Here is a 10,990-nt window from a genome sequence, read left to right as displayed (position 1 = left end):
TCTTCACTTTTCTGGGCAGAAACGTTTCGCCTCTAGCAAGTCCTGTTTTCATAGCCTGTTGAAGTCCATTGTCAAAGCTGGATTTAGGCCTGGTGGGCGGTTCCCCAGCACAGGGCGCTGAGCCAGGGAGAGGTAAGGGAGGTTTTGAGCAGCAAGCTGTTTTTGACAGTTCCCCCCATCCTCCACCTTACAGTTCACAGCGAGATTTGTCTGAAAACGGACGAAATGGGCAAAAGGAACTGGAAATCCTAAAAGCATCTCCTCCAGGCAGGTTTGGAGACTGGAAGCTGAAGGAAATTGCTTTGCATTAGAATTTTATTTTTATTTTATTTTTTAAGTCCACTGCTTTTCTCCAGTTTGGGGGAAAGAGAGGGGAGGATTTATGAAGCTATGAATTTGTCTTTCTGCTTGAGAAAAATAGAAAGGGGAAAGGAGGGTGGGAACCCCTAGACATCCACCTGACTGTCTTTGTGATTCAGCCATGGAGTGAACATCAGATGAAGAAAAAGGAGAGGAAGATAGGATGGAAGAAGAGGGCGAGGAGAGCAAGAGAGGCCAGCCTTCGTTTGCACCAGCGCAGCTGGTTGGCCATCACTCAGGGACTGCATATAAATATGAAAATATGGGTCCGCCCCTGTTGGACAGCTGCCTGCTTCTTTATGTAATCCTGTCCTCACCAAAACTGCTCTCGTATTTCAGGAAGTCCCTCCTATTATTCTTTAGCTAGCATGTTTGTGCACGATATACATATAACCAAACAGACCAACTCTCTCAGATAATAGACTGCTTTACCTTTTCCTCCACGACTCATCAGGAAACTCTCGGCTTCAGACCATGGAGGGTGTCGCGTTGAGATGGAGAGCTGCAACAGTTGTGCTGCAAGGACTGCTGGCGATGACATTTCTTATTTCAGGTACCAGTTATTGCTATTGGGATGTCCTCTACTTGCAGACCTGGGTGGTTGGGTGGGTGCCAACTAGATTTGCACGGAAAAACAAGAAAGAATCCTAAGGTGTATGGGAAAAGTTCAGAAAGGGGCAACCAAAAGGGTTCAAGGGGGTGGAATGACTCATCTGGTAGAGCATGAGAAGCTTAATCTCAGGGTCATGCGTTTGAGCTCCATGTTGGGCAAAGGATTTCTGCATTTCACATGTACATAAGGACTCTCCTTAAGGGCAGGGGGATGTTAACTCTTGCCCTTCCAGATTCCTTCTTCAAGATCTTGTAGCTGAGCCAGCATCCTTTTAGTTCAGCAACAAGAAAAATGAATGATATAGTATGTAGCCAGTTTAAGCTGCAGCTCTGTTGTGATTCACTTAGCCGGGTGCCTTAGATCTGAGTCTAATACACTAGAATTTTTTCTTAGATTAATGTAAACAAAGTAACAAAGTAACAAACAGAAACCTGGACATTTAAAAATCCTCCCAGACAGAAATTTCAAGGAAAAAGAGGACATACTACTACTACATACCCTACTCCAGATGTTTCCTAGATAGTGAACGTCGTATGACTTGCTTAAGTCACATTTTTGGGGCTGCTGGTTGGGAGGAGTGTCTCTATGATGTGGGTTCTCTACCTGTGGGAGAAGGGACCCAGCGGCCGAGGTGGACTGGCTGTTCCTGTCTTTGCTGAAATCTGCTTTTCTCTTGCGATGCGTACAAAGCTTTCACGAGCAGCCCCACCCCAGTGGGTGGGTCCCCCGTCTGTTTTGTGAGTGCTGGTGGGGAGGAGTTTCTCTGTGACGTGGGTTTAGCCCTGTCTGCGAGGAGGAGAAGGTCTGGGCTGCATCAAGTAAAGAGAAGGCGTAGTCACGTCCCCCAGGAGCTTTCCCGGAAAATGAATATGGTTTGATTTGCTTCATGCTGGCACTCAGTAGAGAGGCAATGGCTAAGCAGCTTAATGTAGTGTTTTTAAAGTTGTGGGAAAACCTACCCAGGGAGAAACAGGAAATGAAGAAGACCTGAGCCTTCTGCTCCCCTCCCGCTGAAGAGGGAGAAGTGGGGAGGGGATGTTTCAGCTCTTTCTTCTGAGTGACAGCTGTCAGCCAAGAATCTGTATCCTGCCTCTAAGCAAAGGCAGTAAAAGCATTCAGACCAGGAACTGTGAAGTGTGCTCCCATGGAGCTGACTGCCTCCACCCATATATATTTTTGGTTCAAACTTTACTTTCAAGCCTACACTGTGCTGTAGGTTTTTCCCATTATTATTCTCTATATTCTTCATTAAAAGATAAAAAGTGCATAATTACAAGTGCACAGAGTAAGATAAGACACAAAACAGAAGAAGAGATGAAAAGAAAGAATACCCAGGTAGAAAGCTTTATTTTTCATTTTTATAAATAAAGTATTAGGTTAAGTTTTGTTTAACTACAATACCTTGTTGCGGTTGGGGCTAATACCTATAATTTGGTTGTCATTGTTCTCTTTTGTAAGTTTACACTTGACTGTTGTTGGTGCGAGTTGGAATCCAATATCTGGCATTGGACTAGATGCTCCTCGTGGTCCCATCCAACTCTATCATTTAATAAAGCTCTAGGACTGGCCTTTTTGACATTTGTCTTTCGTATCCACATATTAAACCACTCACTCAGGCCCTTCCTTTGGGCCTGCGGGTCAGAACATGGATTTGGCGCAAATCTTTGCCTCCTAAGAACTTCTGCTTTCATTTTAAAAGGGGGAAACCTATTTCTAGTCCCTGATGATTTCAAGGCAGAAAGACATTGCTAATAGCTTCTCCAGCATCTCATACCCTTTCTCCCCACACTTCTTTTCAGGAATTTCTGCCTTGAAGTGTCATAGCTCCAGCACCGTGAAACTTACCACTCCACGCAAGGGCAACACCACGTCAAATACTTACACAGGAGGTGGCATTAGAAACTGCTCCCATGCTGAAAATGTTTGCACAGATGCACAACTTACATTGACTATTGGTAAGTGCTGCTCGGTCAGATGAATCCTGTGTGGCTGCAAGATTTTTGAGAGAGGAAAAGCATGAAATTACTTGCAATCCCTAAAATTCCCAGCGGGATTACCTGGGGCCTGAAATGATGCTTTGCATGCATTCAGAATTGAGGTATTTAAAATTTGTTTTGATTCATTTTATTTTCTATTTGCACATGTTGGGGGTTTTTTTTGTTTTTGTTTTACTTTGTACAGCGCATGTGCAGCATCGCTACATACACCGCATGCGCTGTACGTAGCGATGCCGCACATGCGCTGTACAAAGTGGTTTGCCGCTGGCGCTGCTCCATCGCCTTACGGACAGTGGTGGGAACCCTTCCTCACCGCTACAGCCACATGCAAGCAATCCTCCGTTCGCAGCTGCAGCCATGAGCAGAGCATCCCAGCACTGTCCATACGGCGCTGGAGAACCATCGCCGGCAAACCGCTATCTACAACGCATGTGCAGCGTCGCTACGGTGTCATACATAGCTATGTCGCATATGCGCCCTATGTAGCAACGCCCTGCCTCAGGTGTCACGATGCCTTCCTTCGCCCCTGCTTCTGGTAGCCGCTGATGTCTGAGTCGCTCCCTCCCACTCCAAAGAGAGCTGCCTTCTCACACTGCCCCACAGGGGCCTGGGAAGAGGATACCTCCAGCCTTAGTGGCCCAACGGAGACTGGCCAAAGGCGAACGTGAGGACAGCACCTTACCTTGGGAGGCTGCAGTGACAGCAACAGGCACTTAGCTCCCAGGCAAGCTTTGTACACAGCAAGCACAAGAAAGGCCAGCGTGGCGCCTGGCTGTCTGGCCTCCCACTAGTCTGTCCACTCTCAGCAGCAAGGGCTGGTAGACTGACTGGGCTTCCTCACCTACTTGCTTGCTTACTCCGTGGCCGTCTCAGCTCCTGGCAACAAGCACTACCTGGCCAGCCCCTGAGGCACCATCCATCTGGGGAGCTTATAGCCAGGGCTGCTGCAACAAACAGCTGTGCAAGCCTTTGGGAGGCAGAGACGAGAGAGGGCACATCAGAGGAGGGAGGGAAGGAAAGAAAGAAGGACAGAGGCCAATGTTGCCCATGGCATCCCTGACCATCATTCAAGGCACCCCAGGGTGCCACTGCACACTAGTTGAAAACCACTGTCCTCGTTTATTAGAATAAACCACAGTTCCTGGGCACAAAGAAAAGAAAAGAAAAGAAAAGAAAAAAGAAAAGAAAAGAAAAGGATAAGGGAGGCTGGTGTAGACTTCCATTGTGTTCTTTTTTATATATATAAACTTTATTTTCAGTTTTCACAAGATTACAAATACACACCTTACAAACACATATATTATTTTCCCCAACCCCTTTTGTGGTTCCTTTTCTACTTTAGCTTTCACACTGCATGTTCCACTTTACTCCATTTTAAAGTTATTCTTTCATTTATCTTAGTAATATTTAAGTTAATCCTACTAATGAACTTATTAGCATGCCAGAACTTTTCAGATATTCTACCAATTTCCCCTTTTCTTTAACCCCCCCCCCCAGTTTCTTATTACACCCATCACTTTTGCCATTTCAGTATAACCCATCAATTTAATCAGCCACTCTTCCTAAGTTGGTTCAGCATTTTCTTTACTCCTCTGGGAAAGCGCCATTCTGGCTCCAGCCCTTCCTTGTGTTCTGCATGCTTGAAATGAATATGCATCTTACTTGCCTCAGAGGAGGATTTGGAGATGTGAGAGTGTAGAAAAGCTCTGGATTTTGCATGGGTAGAATGCAGGCTGCCGTTCTATGGGAAGAGCCACACCCATTGCACCATCCAGTATTCCTTCTGCCCCTTGCGTCACAGGACAGACAGGTGGCCCACAGATGCTTGGTCACATTCTTGGGCTGGTTTCCAACTCAGCTGTATAAGGCTTTTGAGGTAAACAGCTGCCAGGAAGTGTGTCATGAGGAAATAGGAAGAAGTAGGAAGTGGAAAGAACTATCAGCATGTTCTAGGGGCACTCACATGACCAAAATCACCCCCACCTATGGCACCAAGCTAGACATGAACCAGTGGGAGGGGAAGGGGGGATTGGCAGCTACCCCACCCTGCACTGAGTTGCCCATACATCTGGAATTTTCCAGGCATTCCTGGAATTCGGCCGTCGCAAACAGTGTCTGGGTAGAAATCACTGGAATACAGCAATACCTCCATGAACGTCCGCCTTGTCCAGCATCCATTCCGGCGAATGTCCGCGGCAAACCCGGAAGTACCAGAATGGGTTACTTCTGAGTTTGCTTCTCGCGCATGCACAGACACACTAAATCGCGCTTCGTGCATGCACAGAAGTGCAAGCCACTCCACGTGTGTGTGCAAACACGGTGCTTTGCCCTGCATCCTTTTCGACTACCAGCCGGGGCTCCAGAATGGATCCCGGCCACAAAACAAGGTACAACTGTATCCGGGCATCAACAACTTTGGGCAAAACAAAAAGGCTTAACAACTTTGGCCAAAAACAGAAACTTTTGTGTCCAGATTTTCAGTTTTTGAAATATGGCAACCCTAACCCCACCAAAATAAATCAGCCGCAGAGCAAAAATTGTGAAAGTAAGGTCTTTGGAACACCCTGCCACAGCATCAATCTATTGTTTGTATTTATACATCTCTCCCCCTCCCCCGCCTTTTAGATAAAGAAGTTTTGATAATGAGCTACAAAGGCTGCGCCAGCAAAGACCTTATGGATGGAACAAAATCAGTCACCTCTGGTGACCGACATTTTGCCATCCAGTTCGACCAGAGCTACTGTTTCGGTGACCTTTGCAATGCGAAAACGAGAAAAGTTCTCAAGACCCCTATCAAGGACAAAGGTATTTTTTTGGGGGGTGTAGAGGGCCACCAGAGAGGAAAGTGTGAACTCACAGTTTCACTTGTTGGGCGGGTGGTTGTCGATAGGGAGGCTTGAAGATAACACTTTACCATCCAGTTTGACGAGAGCTACTGTTTTGATGACCTTTGCAATGCGAAAATGGAAATGAGGGAAGTTCTCAAGACCCCTATAGAGGACAGAGGTATTTTTTTAATAGGCCACCTGACCATTAAATGAGAACTCACAGTTTCACTTGTTTGGCAGGAGGTGGTCAATAGGGAGGCTGCCTTGAAGTACAGTGGTACCTTGGGTTACAGACCCTTCAGGTTACAGACTCTGCTAACCCGAATGTAGTACCTCGTGTTACGAACTTTACCTCATGATGAGAACAGAAATTGTGCAGCAGCAGCACGGCGGCAGCGGGAGGCCCCATTAACTAAAGTTTCAGCTTAATAACGGACCTCCGGAACAAATTAAGTTCTTGACCAGAGATACCACTGTCTTCAATTTTGGAAATTTCTAAGGCAAGCGGCTAGGGACTCAGGTGGCGCTGTGGGTTAAACCACGGAGCCTAGGACTTGCCGATCAGGAGGTAGGCGGTTCGAATCCCTGCGACGGGGTGGAGCTCCTGTTGCTCGGTCCCTGCTCCTGCCAACCTAGCAGTTCGAAAGCACGTCAAAGTGCAAGTAGATAAACAGGTACCGCTCTGGCGGGAAGGTAAACGGCGTTTCCATGTGCTGCTCTGGTTCTCCAGAAGCGGCTTAGTCATGCTGGCCACATGACCCAGAACTGTCTGCAGACAAACGCCGGCTCCCTCGGCCTATAGATCTAGATGAGCGCGCAACCCCAGAGTCGGTCACGACTGGACCTAATGGTCAGGGGTCCCTTTATCTTTACTAAGGCAAGCGGCCCTGTTCCCCAACTCTTGGGCTTACGTGCTATAGAAAAGGTAACCCTGCTTCCCAAGAAATGTACAAGACTGTGTGCTTTAGGGTGTAATTTAGCAGCGAGAACATGAGGAAAGATTTGAAGGGACCTATGAGGGGAGTGGGAATATAGGGTGCACTGCAGGGGTTGTGTGAGCTGGGGGATATAGGCGAGGGGTGAGTGAGGGTAAAGGGGAGGTACTTGTTCAGGTGTGGGGTTTGGCAAAGGGTTTGGTGGGTTTGGCAAGTAGAGAAAGCAGGGGCATCAGCTCCTAATATGTGCAAAAATTGCACACACCTATAAGTTTGAGAACTGCCTCACAAAATTCAGGAAAGTGTGGATTTTGAAGGATAACACTTCACGTAATGCATCCACATAAACGCATACCAATTCACTTTGGTGGGTTTACTCTGAGTACGATTAAGATACCCATTGCTTTGAAAAGGGCAAATTAATTAGCTTCACTTTGATATGCAAAGCAAATCGAAATATTCTCCCCCTATCATTATTTAAGAGACAGGGAAAAGGGAGAGACTCCTACAAAGGGGAGTGGCCTTTTTCAAGCTCTTCATTTTGATTTCTTACTCCAGTAACAGGCTCCAACCAGTGTTACTCGGGCTTTGATTGGGGCAGCAGTGGAAGCATCAAGGAGACTATGAAATGCAGCAAAGACTACGACAGGTGTTACCAAGGCAGCATGAACATTACTATTGAAATAGATGGAGGAGGTGAGTTTGCTTAGGAAATTTCTTCCACAGCTCCTGCCCTCCGAAATACTCCCCCTCCCCGCAAACTGGGCTCACTTCCACCATCAGAACCTGGTGGTTGCGGAAGGCTAGGACTTGTTAGGAAGCATACTTTGGCATCAACTGTTCAACACCCCTCTTCCCTTGGAGATTAGGTGGGTGCAATGCTCAGATTATGGGATAAAGTTGCTTCACTCTTGACCTCTAATTTTACCATACCATGCCCTGCTTCCCTTCTAAAAACATTATTTAAAAGCTGTGTTTGTGCTTTAATTCAAGAAGTGATGGTTGGTGGCCAGAAACAAGGCCTTCCTTCTCCATGATGGTAAATTGGCTATGGAATGCACTTAAGTTTTAGGCAGAAGGTCAAAACAATTTCACCTGCCCACGTGTTAGAAACTTTGATATATAATCAAGGTGTCAATGGCTGACAGTCGCCAAAACAGAATGTCTACTTGCTCTAAAGTCTTATTTTCCAAATGACGGACTGACTATGATTGATTCTCAGTTAAACCCCTGGCCAGTTCAGATGGCCACCTTGAGCTAGGTTAAGAACTTTAAGTTCTCAAAGAAGAAAAATCTCTTCATCCAGGGAAAGTCCACATATATATTGTCCTATTCCTACCTCTTTTTCTTAATGGTGACATGGACTATTCATAACGTAAGAATATTCTTAACAACTGTGAGCAGGGCAGTGGGGTGAGGAAAGTGAAGACAAGCAAAAACAATTAGTTAGAACGTTGTTCGCTGCTCCTGCTCCTGAAAAAGCATTTTGGTTCCTGAAATTCATTCCGATTGTGCAGATCAAAATATAACAGATAGAATACTACAGGATATGGTATTAGTGTGTGAAAACAGTCAAGATCCGGTGATCCCCAGGCTGGGACCTCCAGATGGTGGAGATGTTAGGTGTCATCCTGACACTTGGTCACAGGTAGCCGATAGCAGGTGCAAAATGTGCCTGGCTAAATTCAAACACTGCTGCCCACGTCTTACTTGAAGACTGCTTTCTTTACAGCAGCCTTTGCCAGCCCTGGTGCCCTCTAGAAGTTGGCTGGGGCTGATGGGAGTTGGAGTCCATGACATATGGACAGCCGCAAGTTGGTGAAACCTGAATTACTGCTTCACTGTGGCTCCCTCTCTATTTATGCTGATTTATTCCCTTTTTAGGGTGATCGGTCGATTGCAAGGGGCCTTTTGGTGAGATGATGTCTTAATTGTACCATCTTTTTATTATTATAATAATAATCATAATAAATCTGCAGCAAGCTGCTTTGAGGATTTGGGCACACTGAAAAATGGGATGTGACAACCTTTTTCTAAATGAAATAAATGCATCTTACTCAGGTTCAAATGTGACAGATAAAAAACACAAAGCAGAATGAAAACAGAATAAAATATATTGCGCAGTTAAAATAAACAATTAAGATACTTCTTAAAGCCAAACATTATAGAATCATAGAACATAGAATTGTAGAATTGGAAGGGACACCAAGGGACATCTAGTCCAACCACCTACGATGTCAGAATCTGGCTCCTGGAGTAATTTAACTTACTCACACAAACATTTTGCCTCAAAAATGCCACTCTGAAGCAAAACAGACCTCTTTTCCAGAGGTGTGGGGGCCCTGCCTCCTAATAACTCATGGGTGTGGGTTACGCCCTCAGGCTCCATGTACTTCACAATTCCCTGTGGCATCTCAATTCATGCTGGGAGAAGTGGGCCAACATTCCCCCATACCTAACATGTTGTGTCTTTCTTGTCCTCCCTTCTCTTCTACAACAGGATCCAGCTCCATGCGCATGATTCTCAGGACCTGCCAGCGCTCAGCCTGCGATGTTCTAAAGAGCCAGTCCTTCGGCCCTATAAATATCACCAGTGAGTCGGGGCCTTGCTGCTCCGGCAGCAAATGCAATTGGAAGGATGATGGCTTTTCATACAATATGAGAAGCACTGCCATGCCAAACCTCTTTACTGATCAGGATGAGGATGTTAACCTTGGACGTGCAAAAGAGCCTGTCACCCTGGAGTCAGGGTTCCAAGGGCTCAGCCCTCAACTTTGCCCTCTCCTGGCAGTCCTGGGAACCACCATCCTTGGGATATGGGGGTGAGAAGAGGATTGGGGAGTACCTGAACTGCTGAAACCTGCATTTCAGTATGGAAGGGCTGTGTTGTGGAGCAGGAAGGAAGGAAGGAAGGAAGGGAGTTAGGGCTGTGATGGCAAAATACTAAGGGCTATAGCTAGGGTTGTCATATTTCAAATGGTGAAAATCCAGACTTTTGGAGCCAATCTTATGGCTAATTTGCAAAAACAGCACTGCCAACATGGGCTGCCATACACCTGGATTTTCCCAAACATTTTGCCTATTTCCGACAAGACACTGCTGCCGACTGTTGCTGGATGTATGGCAACCCTAATGATACCCAACTAAGCACTACTCAGAGCAGAACCACTGAAATCAATGCACCCAAGTTAGCCATGCCCATTGACTTCAATGGGTCTCACTCTCCATAGGACTGGCATTGGAGACAACTCATAAACTACATATTCGATATAATAATGTTATTGATTGGGGGGATCCCTAAACCCTAGAAATTAATATATGCTAGGATATATAAAACAGCTTTTGGGCTGGAGGAGTACTTTATTAATCTCATGCTTCATTGTACGCCCTCTGCATATCTAATGGGAATACCCTGTGTACCAAAGGCTCTGCATCTGTGAGTCGTGATACATGGAGGACATTCAACACTATTTGTTACGATGCCCTTTATAAGCATCCCCTAGACAATAATTCCTCAATTGCATCCTTTGCTCTCTTTCTAACTGAACTCCCCTTGAGTGAATCTCTATTTTGCTGGCTGGCAATAACGTATTTACTACTGCACTGGTTGCAAAATTTGTCTTGGCTGCAAGTAAGTTGAGAGCTAGGCACCAAGACAGGTATCATAAGGGGAATGTGAGAAGTGGAGTGCTTAACGTACGCAGGTGTAATTTTTGCATTTTTGTATGTATGCTTTGCTATTGTTGTTGTTGTTCAGTTTTAAATCAGTTATTTGTATTCTACGCATCGTGACCAATTGTGATGGCTTATAGCTTTTTCCAATAAAGATTTCATTCATTCATCAGCAGATCCGAGCCACTGAAATCAATGGACCCAAGTTAGCCATGCCCATTAACTTCAGTGGGACTACTCTCCATAGGACTGGCATTGGAGACAACTCATAAACTACATATTCAATATTATAATATTGTTATAGATTTTGGTGGACCCCTAAACCCTAGAAATTAATAAATGCTAGGATGTTGATTATTTGGGATATGAAGGGAGAATTGAAGCTGCATAGGAATTCCTTGACTAGCCTATGCAAAATGACCTGGCCAAGCCTATGCAAAATGACCTGTTCCCATTAAGGAACAATAGGGGGCTCTAGAGGGCCATTGGCAGTGCAAGAGAACCGTCTTTCCCCCCTGCCCTGAGGTGTGAACAGAGACTGGGGGTTTGGAAGGTTGCCAGGGGAACCGGGTGTGAGGTGACAGG

The 10,990-nt window shown here is 45.8% G+C and overlaps 1 protein-coding gene across 1 annotated transcript; it reads left to right on the top strand.

Annotated features, from left to right (window-relative positions):
- The first annotated feature begins 646 nt into the window (after positions 1-646).
- On the top strand, positions 647-10,580 carry LOC308484344 (uncharacterized protein). Its single transcript, XM_081019220.1, has 5 exons — positions 647-913; positions 2,773-2,928; positions 5,596-5,775; positions 7,292-7,429; positions 9,234-10,580. The coding sequence occupies exons 1-5, from the start codon at positions 835-837 to the stop codon at positions 9,557-9,559; spliced, it is 879 nt and encodes a 292-aa protein (XP_080875346.1). The 5' UTR covers positions 647-834; the 3' UTR covers positions 9,560-10,580.
- The last annotated feature ends 410 nt before the right edge of the window (positions 10,581-10,990 follow it).

Source organism: Podarcis pityusensis, assembly GCF_964106645.2.
Source record: "Podarcis pityusensis genome assembly, chromosome: 8".
Lineage (NCBI taxonomy): Eukaryota > Metazoa > Chordata > Lepidosauria > Squamata > Lacertidae > Podarcis > Podarcis pityusensis.
This window is presented reverse-complemented; position numbering and strand designations above follow the sequence as displayed.

Bases quoted from the DNA above. Each gene is read 5' to 3' on its own strand.
- LOC308484344 (XM_081019220.1), top strand. From the start codon at position 835: ATGGAGGGTGTCGCGTTGAGATGGAGAGCTGCAACAGTTGTGCTGCAA. The intron at 914-2,772 runs GTACCAGTTATT...ACTTCTTTTCAG, and splicing joins GATGACATTTCTTATTTCAG to GAATTTCTGCCTTGAAGTGT. The intron at 2,929-5,595 runs GTAAGTGCTGCT...CCCGCCTTTTAG, and splicing joins ACAACTTACATTGACTATTG to ATAAAGAAGTTTTGATAATG.